The following is a 23,465-nucleotide window of genomic DNA, read 5'->3' as shown; positions in this document are numbered from 1 at the left end:
GACTTATCAAAGGCAGAAGCTTATTTAGCAGGGCAACTGTGTTACTATATTCAATAGTAAGGTGGCAGGTCCCCATGCCAAATCACAAAAGTGACAAAACCAGGCCACCTACAGGTAAGGTGTTGGAGCCAGCAATCTGTGTGCTCAAGGTCAGGACTGTGGAACTTTCCCTTTTCCCTCTCCTGCCAGCAGTCCATTCCAACCCCAGGAAAGTTGATTCCCAGGTTCACAGGACCCACATGGACTAACAGTGCAATTATGCCAGCCTAAACCCACTGAAATCAATGGATTTAGGCTGGAGTAACTTTGTCTAGAATAGTTTCAGATGGGTAGTCGTGTTGGTGTATAGTAGAAGAGCAAGATTCAGGTTCACTAGCAGGTCCAAATCTAGTTGGTGTTTAAGATACTGTTAGACCCAAACCTTGCTCTTCTGTCTAGGATTGCGCTGTAATAATAACCACTGTGGCAGTGGGTGAAATCAGTGTTTGGTCTGTGCAGCTTTGCTAAATCCCTGAACCGGTGAGAGTCTACAAGTAGGGAGCCATGGTACACCTGCTCAGTCATTTCATTTGATGGTATTCCCCTCTAGGCTTGGAACTCTTGATCAGGACATTTGCAGCCCAATCCTATGCAGAGTTATTCCAATCTAAGCCCATTAAATTTGATAGAGGTTTTAAAAATAAAGTTATTAAAGCATCCAGAAAAGAGTTTGAAGACATTAAAATAAGCATAATCCTGCCTAATTTAGGTTCTATATATTTCAAAATCCCATAATATAATCTACATAATACCTTTCATTAGGACAAAATTTCAAGTTATTCAGAAAACTTTTGCAGTTTTCCCAGTATGACTGACAACATCTTTTTATATATTTCAGACATTCTCCTCTACTTTGTATGCTGTGCTGAGATCTGCTGTGATGAGAGATCACTGCAACCTCTTGTTAACATTCTCTGTGCATCTGGTATTAGCTGAGGGTGGATACAATAATGTTCTCACTATAACTTGTCTATATCTATTTATGAATATTTACAATAATTTGAACATCTTCCAGTAACATTGTGGTCTCTATTTTTATTTAGGCAACATTTTGCAATTTCAGTCCTGACATTTCCATATTACTTCATTCCCAAAACGTTAAATAGATGGACAAGGAAATAAGTACATATGTGCAAGATATTGGGCAAGATACAAGCAAATTAATCACTTTTAAGAACCTTTAATTTCATTTTGAAATCTAGTCACGATTGAAAATTTTCTTTTAAAACAGTAGAATTTCAAAGAGGGAAATTTTGGCTGAACTGTACCATCAGTTTTTTCTATGTATTTAAAACAATGTGATCTAGTGGCTATCTAACTGGATTGTTTCAAATTCCAATTTACTGTTGATTCATTGGTTTGTTTTGACCAAATCATATCTGAATTTTCTAACTTGTAAAATGGCAAATGCGTAAATTAATCCACAGGCCGCTGTATGTATCAGAGATATTGAGGATATATACTTTACACACAATACAAATGGCCTGTGAATAGCAAATTAAGTTACCTCTAATCAAGATAAACACTGAACTGTCTGCTAACAATCATAATAATTTAAAAATAATATTTACTTTATTTATACCTTACTGTTCTCCTCAATGGTACCCCAAAGCGGCTTACAACATTCTCCTTTCCATCATTTTTTCTCACAGAAACCCTGTTAGGTAGGTTAAGATGAGAATTTATGACAATCCAGAGATCACCCAGCAAGCTTCCATGGATGGCAGAGCAGGGAACTGAATCTGGGTCGCCCAGTTCCTAGTCACTCTACCCATTACACCATGCTAGCTTTCATATATGCCCATTTAAATTTCATTGCACCCAAAAATTTGGTTGGCCAAGTCAGGGAAAGTAATTGTGAGTCATTGCAAATCACATGATAATGACATGTGACAACATGACGACAGGCATAATTTTAAGGGGTTGTGAACTCAGAAATGGCAAGTAGTTCAGCTCCTAAGCCAAACCGGTGGATATCTCTGGTTTTGGCTGAAGCAAGGGCATTGCCAGGTGGATACTACAAAGTGCTGTTTGGTGAGCAGAATATGTAGAGAACTGGAAGAAAATGTTTTATGGCTGGTGGGTCATCTGCCTGTATAAACTTTGCTAGAAAGCCCTCTTCACAAGTGTGGGAATGTGGCCAGAGGCCACAAATTAGATTGTAGATACCTGAACAGAAACAATGTATCCTTGTTCAACTGTGAGTTTATGCAGCTAAAATGTAATCCTCTTCATTGTAGTCAGACCAGAACCTCTCCCACTATTCGCTTAATCTTGGCTAGGACACATTTGTGCAACCCACAGCAACACTTGTGGCCCACATTGGGTAGGAGGGGTGCCTACTCTTCCACATCCACTAGAGAATGACATATTGGTCCCTAAACAAAAACCATGCAATGCCTTTAATTAAGACCAACCAAAATAACACAAATCGGTGTGCAAGCTTTCAAATTCTTCAGAGCTCTTCAGCAGACTAGGTGTTAAACAACAAAATAGGGAGTGGAGTACAAAAAGATGTTTCAGGCTATGAACTACACCCTGTGTTGACTGGTCAGTAGGTCAGACTAATTGCACTGGAGCTGGTATTAAGTTGCATCTTTGGCTGTCTGAGAAGGTGAGAATAATGGCAGTTTGCAATTACAAATATAAAAGCCAGTTGTTATTTAAATGTATTTCTAACACAAGACAGAAATAGAAAGAAATACCGCTCTGACAGCAGAGGGAAAATGTAGACATAATATCAGTACTGGAGATGAGTTTGAGTTAATACACTATATAACAAGTCCAATCTAATGAAGAGTTCCAGAGAAATTTTGTTTTTGGATTTTGCTTTGGACCAAGCAGCGCCTACAATTTCAGGACTTGAGGGAAATCGGTGATGCACAACATCAGGACAGTTAAGTATAAAATTAATTCAAGTTTATATACCTCATGAACATGGTAGGGACAGGCAGTAGTTTAGTAATCTAATGCTTTTTTGAGGGGAGGGGAGGCAGATCCCACAGCCTGATGTGGTTATTCAAGTAATGTGTTCAAAATTGAATAGGCATAGTTTCAAGGAATGTATTATCTCTTCATGCAGTTGCTGAAGAACTGGAGTTATCGGCTGCCCTTATTTCTAATTTAGAGCATAGTTTCCATAACAACATGACTTCTATTTATTCTAAAATAATTGCATATTTCCTACATGATGGCCAGCACCAAATCACTGTGACAAGGGAAAAGAACGATAGCTGCTTATGTTGTTCAATACAATTGTCTTGATTAAGTGACTGAATGATTCCTTTGTCACACCATGTATCATCATTCTTCTCTGTGATACTGCACATATCAGCTTTTTGTTCCATAACTTTCTCCTGCAGGTTTCTTATTGGCATCCTCCATCACTAGTTCCCCATGGAAACCATTACTCACATACTTCAAGAAGTGCGTGATTACTGGGCTGATCATTTCTCTCGCAGATTTTACCCCAGAAGGCCACCACTTCGCCAAGCAACCTCTTTATCTACTTTCTACCTCTTGGACTATAAGACAAGGCAAGCGGAATTGGGAATGGATTATAGCCTTCCATGTACTCAACTGAGCAAAGCAAAGTTTGTCTTCCATGATGGTGAGTGGCAGAGCGATAGTGTTCCCCAGCAAATGCCCTTACTGCACTTACTTCCTTCTAACAAGGAATCCTCTTACAAGGGACTGAAGAAAGAAAACAAAGCCCTGTTGGAAGAGAATAATTACTTGAAGCTACAGCTTGAGCTGCTGATGGACATGTTGACAGAGACCACAGCCCGACTGCATACAGTAGAGAAAAAGCTGGACACAACTCCATGGCACCCTAAGATAAAAAAGACAAATAAGGTGCTGATGCTTCGGTCTTAATAAATACTTGGGACATAAGATCTGAGAGTTCTGCGTTTCTGAAGTAATTTGTCTTCTTGTGTCCAAACTCACAATAAACCCTGAAGATTTACAGTGGTTTAGTGTTTGTTTGTTATCCACTCCATTTCATACAGGGTACGTTATCTTTACATTTTCATCTGGTGACCCCCTCCCCCAATTGAAAGTAAGAGGGTTAATCTAATAATTGCCTTGATTTATAGATTACTTGATTGAATAACTGCCCTAGTTAACAACCTTCTTGAGACAGACAAGAGTGTGACTCTCTTATTTTTCTGGGCCTCTCAGCAGCTTTTGATGCTATTAACCATGGTAGCACTGGGGATGGGGTCTGTGATTATGAATTGTGCAACAATGCCTTGTGGTTTCTGACTATGGTATGTTACAAGCAAACAGAGATAGCTAATGAACTGGCTTAGGAGAGTAGAGGGAGGCTGCAGGAGGAGCTCTCAGAAATATATAAACCCACCTAAGATTTAATTGAAAAACAGAAATCTACACCTCAACCTACAATTTACACAAAGCTCTCCCACCCAATTTTTTGTGACCGTTGCTTCTGCTTGCGCTTACTTTTTGAGATTATGCAACATTTTGTCGGAAATGTGCTAACTTAGAAGAAAATGCTTTGCTTCTTATCTTTGGCTAACACTGCCCTAAGTAGTGGCTTCTGTTTCTTCTCCACTTCAGATAAGCAATAGTTATTATTGGATCATCTGCATGTAATTAGGGATGGTCGTAGAAGTTTTCTCTATGTCTGTCTCTAACCTGTTCTTGCTACTAAAATATGTCTCAGTGCTCAGTAAATGTTCATGCTCATTCTTTCACACAAAGTGTGTGTTTAATTTGATTACAGTTAAAATAATTTGTATCTACTGTTCTTGACGTTAAGCTGATTAATGCTTAATTAAAACTTCCCACAAACAAAATGTTTGGATATAGAAAACTTAACTCTGAATCAACATCCAAAATCTCACAAAGAATTAAAACTCTCCCCTTCCCTTACATATAATTTATCCCAGATTTACTTTCCATTTGGGGATACAAAGAAGCAAAAGGTACAGATAATGAAGCATTCATTTTAGACCTGTTCTTTGAATCCATTATTTTTCTTGTTTTCTGCAACCGTTATGTTATTGCAAAGTAAAATTTTATTATAAGAATTATTGACCTGTAGTCCTATGGGAATCTACAGAGAAAGAATATTTTTGGGAAAACATCAAATGTTTTTTTTAAGAGCTGTGACGTTCCAAAATTAGAGACAGTCTTTTAAAATAAGGGGCATGTGAAGATGTTATAAAATATCAGTAAAGAAACAAGTATCTTCTCTAAGGCCTTTTTACACTGATGATTGTGAGTAGGTTAATCTGCAAACATTTAAAACTAAAGATACTACAAATATAGAAACCAAGGTCAACAACAGGAACATTAATTTATTATCAATAATTATTACTTTATTAATAATTTAAAATAAAATATTCCTTATTTATAAAGTATTGTCTCTGACCCAAAAATGTTTAGGTAGATATTCTGTCTGGAATTATTCTCATTAGGATAGCAAATTATATAGTGTAAAATGATTCCCCCCCCCCCTGGGTTTTTAGCATGCCACACTTTTCTCCTGAGAGATAATGGTGCTATATGAATTAGCCCACAATTCCATACACAATTGCACTACATGGCTATTGATGTATATTATGCACCAGAATATCTAAGCATCCTTTTAAAAAGACAACTGATAAATGCTAATTTAAACATAAATATTGTTTCTTTGTTCTCTAAACCGAGTCAACAAGGCTAAATTTAAGGACTTTAGCCAGAATTATCCTACTATGGGGGTCTCTAGGTTGCTAAAGTTTGTGATCTGCTGCATTCGCTGGTTCTTTTGCCAAGTTTCTACTTTCAGCAGAACCCAGCAGAAAGATTTTCCTGGATTGTACCATTTCTAGATGCAAGGTGAGAGTCAGATTTGAATGACTACCCCCATGTGAAAATTTCCTGGAAAGCAGGAAAACAACATGTCAGGGAGAAGGCTAGAATGAATCCTTCTACGTAAGCATGGATTTTTTAAAACGAGGGAGAATTCAAACATGCAATCCACAGGTAGCTTGAAATAAGTATAGAAACATCGATCAGGTAAATTATACAAATGATTGAGGGTATCTAATGAAGTGAGCGTGGCTCACAAAAGTTCATACCCTACCACAAATTTTGTTAAGTCTTATAGGTGCTACTGGACTCTTGCTCTTTTCTACTGCTACAGACAGACAAACACGGCTACCCATCTTGATCTATACAAATGACTAAAAGCAGAAAGTTAAAAAGAGAACGAAGCATTCTTCATGCGTACATCTAGGCCGAGGGAGGGAAGCCTTACCGGTGATTGCCATAAACACGGTATACTTGAATACTGCACTTCACCCCAAAGCATTCATTTTTTAAGGTTTACAAAATAGTATGGGGCCCAGGGGGCGAGAACTATCCACCAGTGATATCACATGCTAATAAGGGTAATAATGCAAACTTAGTGCTGTCTGCAGGGTAACCATCTGGATTCATCAGGCATTGTCAAGTTACTTCATTTTTTGCCTTTAATCTGGCAAGTCTTTCAAGCCTTTCTAGCATCTTATCCTCTTTGGGAGAGGAGGGTGTTCTGTCTTCTGATGAGAATTTAAGTTTCTGCAATGAGGCAACTCGAATAGGATTTACTTCCCAGGAGAAAGGTGGAGGATGGCAGCTGTACTGGTCATAAATACTGGGCCCTTTTCTCCCAGCTCCATTTTCCCGGATTCTATCTTCAAAATAGAACCATCCTGGTACTTTAAAGGGGAGGGGGAGCGGCGGGCGGGCGTACGCGGCGGGGCTGCGGCCTCCTCTGTGACTTTGTAACGAGGCGATTGGCTGATTCCACTGGCCGAGGACGGGGAGGGGTTACTTAATCTGATGTCACAAGCCTACAAGTGGGGAAGGAGTTATTTATAGAGGCGGAGAGCTCAAGCAAGGAACCTTTGGTAAGGGGGCAACGAAAGGTGCGGGGGAGGGGGCGCACTTTATTTCCGGGGGGGGGGGCGGCCACGGCGCCAACGCAAGCCTTGGATCCGGGCCGGGAGGCGCTGCGCTAATTGGCCCGCGCTCTTTTCTCGTTTAGCCTCCCGCTTGATTGACTGATTCGCCGCCGCGCGACGAAGGAGAGGAAGGGAGTCTTTAAAAGCCCGCTAGGAGAGCAGAGGCAATGGATCCCTGTCACACTGAGGAGACCGGCCCCGAGATCCCCGGCCTCGGTGAGTGGGCTTTGCCGATTGGCGGCGGAGAGGAGGAAGGAATCTGCGGCCTAGCGACCGTTGGGGCCGTTGCTGCGGCTTTCGGAGCGCTGGCGCAGGTCGGGGGAGGGGCCTTCGTTCCGCCGCCTCCACCCGTCGCTCGAGTCGGGCTACGTAAGTCTCCCCTTAGCCGGCTGTCTCTCTCTGGGGGAGGGAAAGATCTGAATTCGCCCCCTGCCCCGCTCGATCTCTCTCGCCGGCGGTGGGGAGCGTGATACCAGCGCCGCCCCTTCCCTCGGCCCTTTCTTTCACCACGTCTTGCGTCCGCCATTGTGGTGGGTGTTGCCCAATCCTGCGCGCTGGGCTTGTGGCGGCCATTCCGAGGCCTAGCGGGGAGCAGTGGCCCGGCCTAGGCCGCGGGGAAGGGAAATGCCCTCGTTAGCCCGCTCGTGGCTCGCCAGAGACGGCAAAGGAGCCTTTCGGAGAACGGGCCGCTCTTGAGCATGGGGCGGGGAAGAGACCTATTTATTTGGGCTTAGGCGAAAGTGGAAGTCTCTGAAATGGAGGGGAGCGGGACACGTGACCGATGGTGAGCCTAGCGGCTGGTTGGAGACCGGCGGAGCCCCCCCCCCCCAAATTTGCACAAAGCCTTTCGCGGTGCTGTCCCAAACATGGAAAGGGTAGCGTTGGTGCCAAATTCTTGTAATAAGCTTGCTGTACTTTCTCATTTTGTGATTCGAGCGATGACTGTGGCACGTCTCTTTACAAGGCCCGGCTTTTAGAAAGCGCGTCTAGTTTTCGTCGAGCGAAGCTGTCTTCAAACACAGTACTCAGTCTTAACACTTATCGGTTTCACACCCCTCAGCAAACTAGGCCCAGTAATTTGCGAGTGGTGGTGGGGAAAATCGCCTTTATTTAAAAAAACCAGAGGAATTTTTGGAGCGAGAAGTCATTGGTTCTTTTGACCTATGATTATTTCGTCCCTCTTAAAAACCTTAGACTTGAAATCCTATGTATGCTTGAATCCTTATCAACTTGGTGGAACTTGGTTCTACCTAAGTGTACCTGGAATCAGGCTGTAATTAAAGGATGCACTTTGAACAGTTTAATTTTGCTCTGTAATTCTAAAGCTTAAAAAAATCTTTAAGCTGTCCGTGTTCTTTTCCCATGAATCTGTTGGATGTGCATCCTCTAAATGTTATGCTATTAGATTCAGTGGTGTATAACATACTTTTAATCACTTCTAATGCTTTGGGGTTGGTCATGCTTTAAGTTTTCACTTTCAAGCACGTGGTTTACATTGGCATACTTAATACCTGAATCTGGCAATTGTAGTTTGGCAACAAAAACAGTGCTTATGAATGTAGTGACTTTAGTCTACTTGTGAAACCATTTCTTATATAAGTGATGTAGCTACAGGAGTAAATTTACAAAATGTTTATTATAGCTGAATATTTAAAGTATACCAAGTACACACAGCTGATCACAATTAACCTGTTAAGGTGATGCATTCCTATTTAGGTAATGTAATAAATTTATTTTCACAAGGTTTTCTCCTAAAAGTGAGTTACCACACTCACTTGAGAAGAACTCCAATCATAAAGAGTGCCTCTGGCACAGTCAGTGTCTCTTTGCTCTTGTATAAAAGCTCCTTAATTCTCAGACACATCATGGTCTTACAAATTCAGATAGAAGAAAAATAGCATTAAGAAAGATTTGCCATGCACGTATTATATTCCCATTCCAGATAGTTTATAAAATGGAAGCATCTTCGTTCCTAAGCAGTCAGAAAAGCCTTGACCTGTGAAAATAAGATGTGGACAAGGTATTAAGGAATGTCTATTCAGAATCCTAATAGTCATATTTCAGTTCCACAGAAAACAAAACTGAAAACTAACTTCAATCTGACAAGCAGACAGGCTCCGTAAGACCTCTTGAACTAAATCTGGAAAAGGCCTTCTGGGTTACATAGTCCAACTTTTAGTACATAGTATGATAGCATTATTCATGCTATGTTCATATATGATTGAGAATTGCCAGTGTATATGACAGCGTTCTTTTAGTCGTGGAAAGAGCTAATAAAAGAGCTAATAACTTTCCAAGTTAGAAGTGCACAGAATTCTTTGGCTGCTTTCAGTGCAATAGTAAACAGTTGCATTTTTCTAATCTATTTAACTGTGTTTAGGATTGCACTATTGGTGTGCTAATTTTCTAAATACATGAATTCAGTTCTGGTTATATGTAAGAGGCAAGCAAACTCAAGTTAGCTTTTCAGAAATCTCAATAAGGGAAGGATGGAAGAGACACTGTAATACTTACTTTATCCAATAAATTCTGCTGTTTTATTTCATCATTTTTGAAATCTTCATTAATATCCAAAACCAAAATGGGTATGTCTCTAAGATTGTCAAAATCCACCCTGCAAAGTAGTTTATACTGTAAATAAATGTTATAATCTGTACAGCCCTTCAGTACTCCAATATGGGTATTCATTTGCTTTGTGCCCAAAGCAAACAGCCACTCCTGGCCTTCTTTCAACTCAGTGGGGCAGTTAGTGCTTCAGAAGAATCCAGGAGGCATCTCTGTTGTGGTTGCTGAGAGTGCCAATTCATAAATTGCTGCCTCTGCTGTAGAAGGATGCTTGGCTTGCAACCTCTTGACATTGTGATTGGTTTATTATTCCATAGCAGCCATTTTGTGATCATGTCTAGTCCCCAGTCTCAATTCCAAAAGTGATCACAGGCAGTGATGTGGGGTTTTTTGGAATTTTTTCATCAGAAAACTTTTTGAACTGTTTTCATATTTAAATATTTTATGTTAGCAAAAGGGAAACACACCATGTACAATCCTGGGCCATGTACAAGTGCTGAGTTTTTAAAAATGTCCCATATCCCACATTTAGCCCCTGTAACATGATTGATTTGCAATTCTTAACTCCCTGACAACTACAGACAAGACTTGTGTTTCTGGAAAAGATAGCACCAAAAAATTTTGTTTTGGAAAACTTTTTGTTGAAAATGTTCTGCCTTACATCAGTGCCTACAGGCTCAGTGAGATTGGGGGACCCTGTTCTACCTTATTTTTACAGTAGCAATTTAGATATTTATATAGTGCTTTTCTCTCTGCTGGGGACCCAAAGCAATTTACAGCACAGTTCTCTCCATTATATCCTTACAACAACCCAGTGTGGTAGTTTAAACTGAAACCATGACTAGCCTGTGACCCACTAGTAAGCTTCCATGGTCAAGCTGGGATTTGAATCAGGGTCGTCCAACAGTTACCCACAGTGGTCCTGCTGTCACAAATGAACAGCTTATTAATGAAATATGCTGCCCTAAGCAGGGATTCAGTTGAACATCCTAATATATTGTATTTACTTGAAAGTTTACTTGCATTACGAATTTGCTTAAGTCACACCAACACAGAGACTTGAATTCAAATTCTCCCTTAAGTTTAGTTGGTAGCCTTAGGATAGTTGCACACACTGGCCTAACCTTCCTGACAGGGTGGTTTTGAATGTAAGATGGAGGGGAGAACAAGGTAGGCTACTTTGAGCTCTCTGGAAGTAGAACTAAACTTGTTTCCACTTGTGTTCTCTCCACCCTGTTTAAGTCAATAGGAAACCTGTTTTACGTCTACTCACATCTTAGAACTGTTGTTTATCACATTTTTCTACCTCTGCAGAGTAGGCTAACAGATGCAGAGTAGAATGGGTCTGTAGGCAGGTAGAAACATCTAAGATAGTAGTCACTGTGCTAGAAGACAACACTCTCTCACTATTCAGGTATAAATCTATAGATGCACCACTTTAGAAAATATGGCAGTAATGTGATCAAAACTAAACCCACAAAATGGTGATAATAGAGCATTTGTGAATTTTATATAAACCAGAGTAATCTCCTAGAAGCTCTGATTTCAGATTTTTCTAGCATAGCAAACAAAAGCGCCAGACGAGGAACCAGTTATTTCACTATAACTGCTTACTTCATTGTCCTTTCTTGAAGCCAGGATTCATGTTTGTAGTGAAGACTCTCCAGATACTGCAGTTTAATTCCTTGTTCTTCTTCTCTGCCTCTATACTGCAGCCGTTCCATGCATTTCTAGGTTTTTAAAATTTAGAAATACTCTAGCAGAAATAAAATTCTTCAACATCCATTCTCAAAATGCAAGATAATTTGCAAGAACGGAGGCCTTTACCCACATAAGTTATTTGCCCCAGGATCAATACACAGCAAAACTTTGGGGGAGGGGGTAGTTTCCCTGGTCCTGTTCACATGGCAGTCATTTTCCCTGCACCCATACACTTGAGAAATGTAGCTTTTACAGTTGATGTGGAAAAATAATTAAGATCAAACCTTGCACTGAAATGGCTTGTTTTTCATGATTCTTATTTAAAGTAAATATCCCCTACAAGTATGAGTCTGTTGAAGCACCCGAGTCTCCTTCCGCTGTATGTCTCTTAGCAACAGCGGGTACTGACTACAATGTGGAATCTCTAGAGGTAATCTGACATCAGAATGGTCTGGAGGTCTAGATTTAGATTCATTCCTGAGTCTACAGTTGGTCTAAGTAGGATAGAGACACATGTGGTGAACCTAAACTAGCTTTTAAAGTTAAGCCAAAGTACTGCAGTTGTGTGTGCCACCTCACAGTGAGTTCTTCATGCATTGGTAATCGTAACTGTTAAGACATCCTTAACCTTCAGAAGTACCTGGGCTGAGGAGGTGAGTCTAAAGTGTGGTCTGTACAAAGGGCTTGGTTAAATAAATTGGACTGAGAAAGCATACCTGGGGGCTTGTCCGGAGATAGATAATACCATCTAACTCTATGGCTGATTCAAACTGTTTCAGAAGCCATGTATGCCAGTCCTTATAAATTGCCCACTCTGTTTCATTGATGTCTCCCGATTCAAATAAGTTAGAGGCAAAAACATACCTATAAAAAAGACAATAGAACAGTTTTATTACATGAATTGAATTTGAGAGTGCTAATCGGCTAGGGTTGCAATACAAATCATACTTGGAAGCAAGATCCAGTTGAGTCTTAAGGTACATTTCTGCAACCCCCCCCCCCCGCATTAAATTAAAATCCTTTTCTGAACTCCACTTCTGTCTATCAAGTCAGAAATCCTACTGAAACTGTTGACTATTGGGTCATAATTGAAAACGAGAATTTGAAGCAGGGTACCCATATTAGAATATGAAGAAACAATTGTATCCAACATCTAAATATAATATTAATCCACTGAATTCACTTTTGAGAACTCCAGAAAATTTAATTTTGGTCCGTTTCAGCTCATTTATGGGTGCTTTCTCATTTAAGTTCCTTTTTTACATGCTGAATTCTTGAACATAACTAGAACATTCTAGAACATAAAATTCTAAAAATTTAAGATTATGACTATTTCTAATGCATTCTTGGTAGGTTTGTTCCATAGCATTTTAGAAAGATGCTTCTTAATCCACTCCATTATTAGTCTGTGTAGGAAAAAAATGAATGCTCTTACCTATCACTGTAGACTGATCTTTCAAAAAACTGCACAGGATGGTCTGCTTCATGTAGTTTGGCAGAGATGGGTTTTAATTGTGCTTTAACTCTACTCAAACAAGCATATGTTTGGAAGGTGGAAGCCCACCTTGTAGGCTTGCTGTACAACATCTGAAGCAGGTTTCCTCCATTCTTTTGAGATGTTGAAAGCTCCTGATAATAGAAATGGAATTGTAAAGTGACTTGATAGTTGTTTTGTCTATTGACATTCTCTTGTTTTAGGAAGTAAAATTGCTATTCAGTATGTGTTATTTATATAAAATATTCTGAATCAGAATACTTAGTTTTTAAAGTTTTATTAGTCTGTATGAAGTATGACATACTTGAGTCAGTTTAAGCCCAGTATACTTTTCTCTAGTTTATTTGGCTGCTGTTCTAACAGCAGGATATTTTAAGAGTATTCTTTTAAGCATCAAAAGAAGCACCAATCAGTTATGTCCACTTATCACCCCAGAACAGAAGCTAGTATACTTACTTCATACTGGTTCTCAGATGTCTGAATATTGCACCACTTAGCTATTGGTTCAGGAATTATTTCCCATTCATCATTATATTTCTCTAGCATATGGACAAATGTAGATTTCCCTGCAGCTATGGAAGAAATCAGTGGACATTGTAATAAAACATTAAGAAATATATAGTATAGAGTACTATGCTCTCTTGTACACTGCCATCTTGCAAAATAAATTGGGTTCTGCAAGTTACTAAAACGCTTCTGTGCATTTTAAAGTGCATCCTAGTTAACGTTAATACGTCTTTCTCAACTCCTGATTTGGAATAGTGTTTTGTCATCTCTGTGATGTGAGTTTTAATTTCCAGAGGATCCAATACTAAATAGCATAGGAATGAAAGAAAATGGAACTCTAGGCATTGAAGATCTAAACTAGTGAATGTTGACTGCTACAATATGAGAAGTTCCATCCCTTTGAAAGTGTAGTCCTGCGTACTTAATAATTTGGGGCATTCGTTGTAAGAAAACTAGAAAAAAATCCCCACAATTATCTTTACTGGAGTGCATGCGAGTAAGATTCTGGCCACACACAAATATCTCCCTGAAATTTGGCGCCAGTTTTTTATTTGCAGCGGGAGGCTGTGCTACTTCTTGGGGGAAACTAGAGGATAGCATTAATTCTTCAAGGCAAGGACACAAGCGTAGGTTTTATAGCTGTAGTCACCCTTAAACCAATTTTTTTTTTAGCTCCTATCCCTTGAAGAACCCTAAGAAAGTAGCTTGAAAAAGTACCAGAATATGAGCTAGTATACATAGGCGGAGGACCAGATGAGCACTTACCAATATTCCCTTCAATTGAAACTTTCATGAGGCGCTTCTGGAAGCTCCGGTCCAGGGAATTGGCTGGGCTGGGGCAGAGGCGCTTAGCTGGAGGATGCATGGCAAGCTCTTTCGCGCTTCTCAAAAAACCGAAGCAAGCTGCTCCCGCGCTTTTCGCTTCCACTCAAGACTCCCGCTTCCGGCAGGCCAATCCCCTCTCGCGGGGCCCCTCCTTCTTCAGAATCGGGCGCGGCTTGTCGGGGAACGCGGAGGGACCCGGGTTTGTTTCGGAAAGAGAGTTTTACGTTGCCGGAGCAGCAGTTTCCCCCGTCGGGTGAATGCCTGCGGACACTGCGCGGTTGGGTGTTGTCTTATGAAACTAGCGGGCTTAAATTTCTCTTTAACTGCGTAGGTGCGGGCTGCTAATTTGGAAGGGAGCTGTAGGGAAACCAGTTGCGGCTTAATCCTTGATGGGAGCAAGACGTTCTTAAGGGTTTAGTGCCATTGGCTTTCGGGGTTATGGAAATTTATGCTGACCCGTGCTATTTCTAGAGTCTTGAATCTATTCAGGAAACGATCCAAACGCGTTAGAAAGCACTGGATCTTAATTTTCGTGATAATCTAGCTGTCCAATACCAATCAAACTTGTCCGAAAATGCTGCTTTGCGTGTTAAAAGCATAACGTATAATATGAGCCAGTCCTAATTATACACTCAAAGTTGCAAATTGCCTTGAAAGCTGAGTGAGTACGAATAAAAAGCACTAACGGGGAACTAAAGCTTTGTTCTTGGACGCATGCGCACGACACGGGGGGGGCGTTCAAGTCGAAAGTAGCGAGGATTCCAGAACAAAGCGAGAGAGGAAGAAGAATCGTGCTGCACGATTTCATGGATTATGACTCGCTCTTCTTTTTAGTTCCATGCGAATTACTTCCATTGTAGGCGCATAAGAGTCCTAGGCTTAGATTCGCGTGAGGAGGAGGTTAGTAGAGAGCATGCGTTTCTAGCGCTTGATGGAGTGGGGGGAGGGGCGAGCGCGGTAAGACGCGTGCGCGGTGTGGGTTGGGTGTGCGCATGCCCCTTATGCGTTATTCTCGGCCACGCCGCGCCAGACTTTAGAAGCAGGTGAGGGGGGGGGCGCGGCGGTGGGTGTTCTCTCTCTGTTTAGCGGCCGTTGGACTCCGCTTGCTTTTCTGGAGCCTCCTCATCTGCCCCACTCCACTCTTTTTTAAGCTGCCAGCGGCGGCGGCGGCCTATTCTTTGTGAGGCGGAGGCGGCGCCAGAGCTCGGCCGAGCGGAAGCGCAAACAAGCGCTCGGCGCCATTTCCTAGCCTTCGCTGCCGATCGGCCGTCTAGGATAGAGGTGAAGAAACCCGTAAAACTGCCTGCGCTGCGCTGGACGAGGATTTCAGTTGCCGATGTGTACGTGGGAGAGAGATGATTTGTGTGTGCGTGGCAGAAAAGGGGGGAAGGGTCAAGCGAAAAGTTTGCGGGTGCAGGGTGTGGTGGGTTGCCGATCTGCCCGCTCAGTGTGGCGACTTCTTTGTCTGCCCCGTAGCAACAGAAGGCGAAACTGAGACCACGCTCACTTCCAGTATGATGCTGAACACCGAAGGCGGAGAGGGGTATGTCGTGAAAGTGCGCGGGTTGCCCTGGTCCTGCTCAGCGGATGAGGTGCAGAGATTTTTTTCGGGTAAGTACTGTGTCTCATGGCTCTTTTCGCCCCCCCCCCCCCCCTCGAAGGGCCACATTGCATTCTTGGTATACTTCCTCGGGACTTTAAAGTACACCTCCATCGTCCCCTCCATCGTGTTTCCTTTTTAGGTTACAGGATGGATTCACTTCAGTCTGTTGCCCTCTAATGGGGTGGTACTAAAGTGCAAACTTCCTTGCGGTAAGAAGGGAAGCTACTTAACTGTTGCAGTTTAAAGTATGAATTTTGTTTATTAAACACTTTATTTCCTGCCTTTCCCCATGGTTCCAGGTGGGTTACATCAACAATTTAAAAAAGACATAGTTTTTGGAGGTGCAAATTTAAGTGTCAAGATGACCGCATTAAAATAGCTAGTTTCAATAAATGTAATTTTTAAAATAGTAAATAAAATGTGAAGCACAGTAAACAATGGTGAGAAAGTTGGATTCTTAAACGATTATGTGTTTTGGATTTATTTTTTGTCTCCTTTTTCTCATCTTTCCTGTTGCATCCATCTTAAGATAATTTCATGGCAGGACCTGTTTAATTTGGTGTTGCTCTGTATTATTCATATATGCTTTTATCTCTGTTTTTCATATTCGAGCTAGGCTCTTCTTACTTCAGAGAAAGGTACTTTCTTCCAATAAGTTTTAAATATATCTAACTAAGATTGCAAACTTGGCCTTACTGAACTTGGGATTCACTTCCAACCGTGGTCTGTGGGTTAAAATTGTTGTCTGCTCTCTCTTAGAATGCAAAATACTAAATGGATCTTCAGGGGTCCGTTTTATCTACACAAGGGAAGGAAGACCAAGTGGAGAAGCATTTGTAGAACTGGAAACTGAGGAAGATGTGAAGCTGGCTCTGAAAAAAGACAGAGAAACCATGGGACACAGATATGTTGAAGGTTTGGATTGAATTGACATAGTAACCGACTAGCTTTTGATTTGGGTGGAGTTTAGATGCATGACTTTTTTGTGAATGTAATGTGAATCTGTTCTCCAAATGATTGTTGTGCTTTGACCTTTTATGCCAAATTCCAAAATTCATTAATTCTGAGTGCCTCTTCCAGTCTTCAAGTCAAACAACGTTGAAATGGATTGGGTTCTGAAGCATACTGGTCCTAACAGCCCTGATACTGCTAATGATGGTTTTGTACGTCTTAGAGGACTTCCATTTGGTTGTAGCAAGGAAGAAATTGTTCAGTTCTTCTCAGGTATGTGGGGTATAAGTAAAAGCTATAGCTGCATTGGTGAAGTTTAGAATTTTAGAGGTGCTGAACCAGTGCCTAGTTATGTTAATAATAAAACCAAGCCTCAACTGCAAATTTTATACCAGGCTCATGTATAGCTTAGTTAAACCAAAGCCTGACTTATTTTATGATTTGGGAACTGCTTTCAAAATTTTAGGTATCAACTAAGTTGGTTTTAATGTTGCAAACTTTGTGTTTGGATAATAAGTTAAATAAATACAGATAGATTGCAGGAAAGGCACTTTAAGAAATCCAGGCTGTTCACATAAGCATTTAGAATGTGTAACTTAAAAATTTTACGAGTGTCTAGAATATGGTTGAGTAATTGTGATAACACTGCTTAGCTTGGTGGAAAACTGTGGGATGAAATACTGTAAAATAAACAAGTGGCAGAGCCACTTGTGTTACAAACAACTTTTGCAGTCAAGATACAGAAGAGACCTTTTTGTGTTTGATCATATTGAATAGTTCTACAATTTGTCATGTGTTAAAGTTGCTTGTATAATAATAATTGACTTGGCATTGAAATGTTAGTCTTATGAGAAACGAGGATGAGCCTAAATGTAGATGTAAACCGTACACCAAAATCTCCAGAATGTGTTACAATAGGTCTAATAAACTTGGAATGTGTTTGTTAAATTGTGGTGATGAGATCAGCTTGCACAAGTTTAGATTTTTTTCATTGAAAACAAGTTTTTCTGCTTCACAGATACTACTTTATTGTGTGCATATATAATTGCTTGAAATAAATACGATGATGCAAATCATTAATTTTGTTATTCTGAATATTGCATGTAGTGTCTTAAGTACATTTAAATAGATGCTTGTTACGATTTTATAATTGATCTTATTGTATTAAAGGAATTTTAATTGATTGCAGAGAATTAATATTTATAGTAAAAGTATAGTTTATTTTAAATGTTTTCTTAACACAACCTGCATTAGAGAAAATATTGATTTAAGTTTGCAGAAATGTATTCTTTTCGCAAGCAGGATGAGTTAAGAATGTCAAATAGTATGTGATAAGTTTATGTTTTTTTGTTACTGTTAATAGAATGGTATTCTGATTCTGAAATTAAAGTATAACATCTGGTGTATTTTAAAGCTATAAGAAAATTATGATTGGGCTTGTGATGTTAATATTACCCCCCTACTGGGGTTATTTGTCCTTGGGTTGAAGGGTTGGAAATCGTGCCAAATGGGATAACATTGCCGGTGGACTTCCAGGGGAGGAGTACGGGGGAGGCCTTCGTGCAGTTTGCTTCACAGGAAATAGCTGAAAAGGCTCTAAAGAAACACAAGGAAAGAATAGGGCACAGGTGGGGATGGATGGTTGGTTGGATATGTCGCTCTTCTTATGGTAAACTGTAATTAAATCCATATTCTCTCTTTTCAAGTGCTCACTTCACAATATGTAATAAAACCTGCTAACACCTCCAATTTCAATTGTAAATGTTAATTTTTCTTTCACACACATGCAGACTAGCTGAGAAATTCTAGTTCTGCTATTTCCTTGTAGATAACTTCAAAGCTTATTAAATATGTTTAATTTTCAGAATTAAGTTGAGAGACTATGGCTTTAAATTTTTCTAATAGCACCAATTATGCCTATAGTTCTAAAGAACACGTAGCATCTTATTACCATAAGAAAATGTAATTTCTATACATGTTCAATACGTTGATGTAACATTTTCTTGTAATTTTTCACAAACAATTTCCAAAATGTCACAAAGGTTTTTATTTTGTGACGTAATTAAAGCATGCACTGTTTTTCTATGCTAACCTGCCATGCAAAAGCATAGAATGGGTTAGTGAGCACACAATGCTTTGGAGTGTGCATAAGGGTTAAAATTCTGGTGGAGGCCAGCTTTTTAACCCTTTCTCATCATATTGCCCTATGAGCAAAACATGGGTTCTGTTGAGTGGACATTTCCCTCCAGGGTGCATTCTGATTGTTCCAAAGACCAAACCAGTTTGCTCTCCCTAACCCTTAAGGCTGGGATATCTGAGCTTACAAACCTTCTATAACTGAATTATTAGCCTTGGATTTAAGATCTATGATTGTAAAAACAATTCTGGCTTAAAATTGCCATTTCCAAGGCTATGGTTTAAAATGTATTGCTTTGTATAAATTGGTGTACAAGACGAGGAAAACTTAGCTACTTTTGTATGTAAATTTTCTAGGTACATTGAAATCTTCAAGAGCAGCAGAGCAGAAGTCCGCACTCATTATGATCCTCCCCGCAAATTAATGGCCATGCAGAGGCCAGGTCCTTATGACCGGCCAGGTGTGGGAAGGGGCTATAACAGCCTTGGCCGAGGAAGTGGATTTGAAAGAATGAGACGTGGAGCTTATGGTGGAGGTACGTATGCCTGGCTTTTGAAATACAACTTCTCTGTAATGAATATACTATTGATGATCTGCTTGAATGTTTATTTTAAATTCTGGGTTGCAGGCTATGGTGGCTATGATGACTACAATGGGTATAATGATGGCTATGGCTTTGGATCTGATAGATTTGGAAGAGGTAAGGATTCGTGATTAGGGCAAATGAGGCGGCTTTTTCTACATACACAAGATTTAGAATGGACTCTTCTCTCCACAGGAATGTCAGATCACAGGTATGGCGATGGATCCTCCACTTTCCAAAGCACAACTGGTCACTGTGTACACATGAGAGGATTACCATACAGAGCTACGGAGAATGACATTTACAATGTGAGTAGGCTATTTTGCTAGATTGTACTTTTGAAGTATACATTATCCTTATGCTGTCCAGTTCTTTTTGGGTAACAGCATGTGAACATTTTCAAGTAGATTAATAATTGCTTCTATTCGACATTCTTTGTCTAGTTCTTCTCGCCTCTGAATCCTGTAAGAGTCCACATTGAGATTGGTCCTGATGGTCGAGTAACAGGGGAGGCAGATGTTGAGTTTGCTACTCATGAGGATGCTGTGGCTGCAATGTCCAAAGACAAAGCAAATATGCGTAAGTTAAGCTGTATTTTCTCTTCTGTATGGTGTGTTGCCTCTGTTTCTTTAGGGTAGGATTCCACTGAATATACTTGTAGGTGTTGTTTACCTCAGTAAATACTTTTCAGTGATGAGGAGACTTGTTTGTTCATTAAGGCATGTGGGTACTTATGAGTCAACTTGTTATCTGTTTGTTTCCTCAGAACATAGATATGTCGAACTCTTCTTGAATTCTACAGCTGGAGGAAGTGGTGGTGCATATGGTAGTCAGATGATGGGAGCAATGGGTATGTGTACAAGCAGTTCATTTCATGGTAATTGCCAAAAATTTTTAAAAACTGGATAATCTTATATAGCTGTTTATCAGAGTGACTATAACAAATATTTTTCAATCACAGTCAAGGAAACAGAAGGTGTCGTTCAAGACTGGAACACTAACACACTGGCAGGTATATAAACCTTTTTTAGATATTCCACCATTTAGGCTTTTAAAATATTTATTTGAATGCTGATATGAAACCACTTACAGCGATTACAGGAAGCTGAGAGAGGGTGGTTGATAGTTGCTGTCAATAGTCATGGTATTCTATAGCCTTGTTTTAGTCAAGGCTTTATTTTAGTTTGGGAAGGGTGGAATTTTATTGGTAATAGTTAGCACAGTGCTTTCTCTTTAATTTGATTGTTTGAGCAACTGCCCTAAAACTTGGTTAAACCTGAAGAATTCTCCTGAAGCCTGGCTTCCTGGTTTTCAAAATACTGCATTACGAAAAGTGGTGGCTTGTTTTATCTGTAGCTTGGGATGCGTACTTCCTTTATAGCACATATAGAATGAGAGATTAAGTTTAAAAAGCACAGCTGCAAAATTTGGTTTTGTTCTCAACACATTAGCTGTCTTAGAAATATGGAGAATTCTTCTGCATGAAATCTGTAGAATAGAATTACTAGGCATTGAAATGGAAGTTCTCTGGCCACAAGTTGGCATTCTGCTTAATACAGTTTAAGTAAGACGCAGACATATATGAAAGCTAAGAAAGCACCAATACATACTGCATCTGAAATGCATTCTTGCTGCAAGGAATAAAAATGGCATGAAGAGAGAAAACAAAGTTCCTCATTTATGCTTGGAACTGTTCATATATAACTTAGTTATTAGAAGAATAGTTGTCTGCAAATTCTTCTGTTAGCAATGAAAGGAATAAATAGGAAGAATCTTTCAAATTAGAGGCCAGGTAACAGTGAAAAACAAGAGCAGAATTTGGCTGTTTTTTAGGTAGCATGTTTTCTATAGATTCTTTATCAAGGTTTTAACATACCTGTCCTTAACTTGAAAGGAAGCCAATCCAGTTACGGTGGTCCAGCTAACCAACAGTTGAGTGGGGGTTATGGAGGAGGCTATGGTGGTCAAAGCAGCATGAGCGGATATGGTAAGACGATTTATTAGTCTTAGATGGCGTGTGTAAGAGTTGGCTAGTATATCTTATGTAAGGATTGATTTCTTTGGCAGACTAACATCAAATATACTGAAATTGTCTCAAGTATTTTCTTTTTAGCTGCTTTTTAAGAATTAGGAAATCAAAAATCCAGAGGAGCAAGGAAAGGGTTTCCTTGTAGCCACTGATAAAACAGATTTTTGTCTGAAATGAGATTGTTCAGTGGTGCAGTATGAGGACTTCTGGGTCAGTATCTATGAAACTAGCTCATCTGTCATCTCGTGGTGTTAGAAGTGCTATGTGTACCACTCTGCAATAGAGAGGGGAGGACATGAAGGTGTTTTAGGACCTCCTTTGCACAAGCTTAAAGTCTGGGAAGCTGCTTTGCAGTTGGCTTTTTAGAATTTAAAATTAAATGGAAGTTTGTCTTAATAGTACAGGAGTATGCAAAGTGACAGATGAATAATTTGGTAGGAGGAAGGGAGGAGAGTATGTTCCTCTGGCTGTTAATGAGCATTCTTGGATTAAATTGTCTAATCTATGTTATCTGTTGTAGGTAACCAGAGTGCAATGAACAGCAGCTACTACAGTAGTGGCAATCGGGCATCCATGGGAGTGAATGGCATGGCTGGAATGTCTAACATGTCGAACATGAGTGGTGGCTGGGGAATGTAAACAGTCATCCGACTTTTTGACAACTTTTTTTAAAAAACAAAAAACTAAGTTTAGCAGTTTTGCAATACAAGCTTGTGATTTATGCTTTACTTGTAAGTGAATCAGGATCATTTTAAAACATTCAGGTTCAGTATTTTTGAATCTACTGAAACATTCATCTAGAGAGTGTAACAGTCAAGTAAAGAATTTCCTGTTAAACAATTTTCAAATTTTTTTCCAGTTTTTGTTGTAGGAGTGTATTTGAGCAGTAAGCGTATTTAGGTTAAAGCTGTTTCAATTATGTTAAGTGTTGCTCTTATACCATATAACACCAGACTGTTTTCAGTGCATGTTCAGGAACATGCTTTTTGTACAAACAAGATATAGGAGCAGTGTTGGCAACTCAAAAGTGAACATTTGGCATGTTAGTTCTAGTTTTTCTTTTAATACCTTGTAAGGCACGTTTAAGCTTTTTAAGTTAATGGGGAAATGAGACGCAATACAACTACCTTTAGGATTTTGGTCTTGGTGTTCGTATGAAATCTGAGGCCTTGGTTTAATCTTTCATTGTTATTGTGATTTACTTTTAGGTGTATTGCGCTAAGTGAAACTTGTTAAAATAAAACATCCTTTTTAAAACTGGAAATTCTCTTGATTTCGAGTGGATATTTGTGATAAACTCTTAACCTGGAGGAAGGCGAATTCATTTGAACCTACACTTGCAGCCTTGGTTAAAGTTGTGCTTCATTTCTTGGCTGTATAAGTGGTAGGGAGCACACATTGCAGTGAAAGAAATGAAGCCAAGCTTGTTTCATTATATAAGGCCCAAAAGAAAAAGATCTGCCATGATGGCACTACTCTGCTCATACTCTGTAAATTTCCTTGCCCTGAAGAGCTTAATTATGTAAAATGTCATATGATGGAGAAAGGGTTAAGTGGGAAGAACATGCCATCATTTCAGTTAGACATGCTTAAGCGTGGAGAAGAGAGTTAGCCTGGGATAGACACAACTAGCTTTAGCTAAAAACAATTATATGGCAGTTGTAGGACTGGCCTTCGTATAAGGCAAGCTTACACTGGTGAAAACCCCATTTCAGGGTGGATGCTGATGTTCTCTTAAAGCTTTGTCAGTCTTCAATTTTAGTCCAGGCTCAAGTCTTTTTTTGATATTAGTGTTTACCACTAATAATCTGCCTACTCTGTATGTCTCAGTAGGAAGACAATTATGTAAAGTCTTTGTTGGGGAAAAAAAACAACGAAACAGGCCAGTGATTCCTGCTGTGGTGCTCCTGGATGGGTTTCCTGGTGCCTGGTTGCTTCTGTGCCTTCCCACCATCTACTGTGATAGGTGTGAAGTGTAGTGCAATGATTAGGCAGTGGAATGCACATTGCTGGGCCCCACTTTAGAGGCTGTGTCAGGCGAAGCTTTTCGGGGAGGGAGACAGGGGTGGTAGGA

General features: G+C 40.0%; 3 protein-coding genes across 8 annotated transcripts; 2 read left to right on the top strand and 1 right to left on the bottom strand.

Moving 5' to 3' along the window:
* The first annotated feature begins 3,435 nt into the window (after nucleotides 1-3,435).
* Nucleotides 3,436-3,915, top strand: CBY3 (chibby family member 3). Its single transcript, XM_054976360.1, has one exon. The coding sequence runs from the start codon at nucleotides 3,436-3,438 to the stop codon at nucleotides 3,913-3,915; it is 480 nt and encodes a 159-aa protein (XP_054832335.1).
* Nucleotides 3,916-6,851: 2,936 nt separating this feature from the next.
* On the top strand, nucleotides 6,852-22,655 carry HNRNPH1 (heterogeneous nuclear ribonucleoprotein H1). Of its 6 annotated transcripts, none has more exons than XM_054978405.1 (14): nucleotides 6,852-6,941; nucleotides 7,079-7,211; nucleotides 15,571-15,699; nucleotides 16,451-16,606; nucleotides 16,772-16,915; nucleotides 18,132-18,270; nucleotides 19,136-19,314; nucleotides 19,408-19,479; nucleotides 19,537-19,670; nucleotides 19,806-19,941; nucleotides 20,129-20,212; nucleotides 20,324-20,374; nucleotides 21,257-21,349; nucleotides 21,912-22,655. In XM_054978405.1, the coding sequence occupies exons 2-14, from the start codon at nucleotides 7,163-7,165 to the stop codon at nucleotides 22,028-22,030; spliced, it is 1,485 nt and encodes a 494-aa protein (XP_054834380.1). In that variant the 5' UTR covers nucleotides 6,852-6,941; nucleotides 7,079-7,162; the 3' UTR covers nucleotides 22,031-22,655. The 6 variants fall into 6 exon arrangements, with proteins under 6 accessions (XP_054834380.1, XP_054834381.1, XP_054834379.1 ...); XM_054978406.1 differs by having other exon boundaries at nucleotides 15,565-15,699; nucleotides 19,558-19,670; XM_054978404.1 differs by having other exon boundaries at nucleotides 15,565-15,699.
* LOC129329020 (deoxycytidine kinase 2-like) lies at nucleotides 8,645-14,131 on the bottom strand. The gene is made up of 7 exons (XM_054978410.1): nucleotides 14,029-14,131; nucleotides 13,213-13,328; nucleotides 12,697-12,890; nucleotides 11,978-12,125; nucleotides 11,175-11,290; nucleotides 9,510-9,609; nucleotides 8,645-8,991 (listed from the first exon to the last, which is right to left on the bottom strand). The coding sequence occupies exons 1-7, from the start codon at nucleotides 14,126-14,128 to the stop codon at nucleotides 8,968-8,970; spliced, it is 798 nt and encodes a 265-aa protein (XP_054834385.1). The 5' UTR covers nucleotides 14,129-14,131; the 3' UTR covers nucleotides 8,645-8,967.
* Nucleotides 22,656-23,465: the final 810 nt, after the last annotated feature.

The sequence above is a fragment of the Eublepharis macularius genome, chromosome 4, assembly GCF_028583425.1.
Source record: "Eublepharis macularius isolate TG4126 chromosome 4, MPM_Emac_v1.0, whole genome shotgun sequence".
In the NCBI taxonomy this organism is placed as follows: domain Eukaryota; kingdom Metazoa; phylum Chordata; class Lepidosauria; order Squamata; family Eublepharidae; genus Eublepharis; species Eublepharis macularius.
Note: the sequence above shows the minus strand (reverse complement) of the source record. Positions and strands in the feature narration are given on the sequence as shown.

Bases quoted from the DNA above. Each gene is read 5' to 3' on its own strand.
- CBY3 (XM_054976360.1), top strand. From the start codon at position 3,436: ATGGAAACCATTACTCACATACTTCAAGAAGTGCGTGATTACTGGGCT.
- HNRNPH1 (XM_054978404.1), top strand. From the start codon at position 7,163: ATGGATCCCTGTCACACTGAGGAGACCGGCCCCGAGATCCCCGGCCTC. The intron at 7,212-15,564 runs GTGAGTGGGCTT...TCTGCCCCGTAG, and splicing joins CCCCGAGATCCCCGGCCTCG to CAACAGAAGGCGAAACTGAG. The intron at 19,671-19,805 runs GTGAGTAGGCTA...TTCTTTGTCTAG, and splicing joins CGGAGAATGACATTTACAAT to TTCTTCTCGCCTCTGAATCC.
- LOC129329020 (XM_054978410.1), bottom strand. From the start codon at position 14,128: ATGCATCCTCCAGCTAAGCGCCTCTGCCCCAGCCCAGCCAATTCCCTG. The intron at 11,291-11,977 runs GTATGCTTTCTC...TTAAAAACCTAG, and splicing joins ATCTCCGGACAAGCCCCCAG to AAATGCATGGAACGGCTGCA. The intron at 8,992-9,509 runs GTAAGTATTACA...TTATTTTCACAG, and splicing joins AGCAGAATTTATTGGATAAA to GTCAAGGCTTTTCTGACTGC.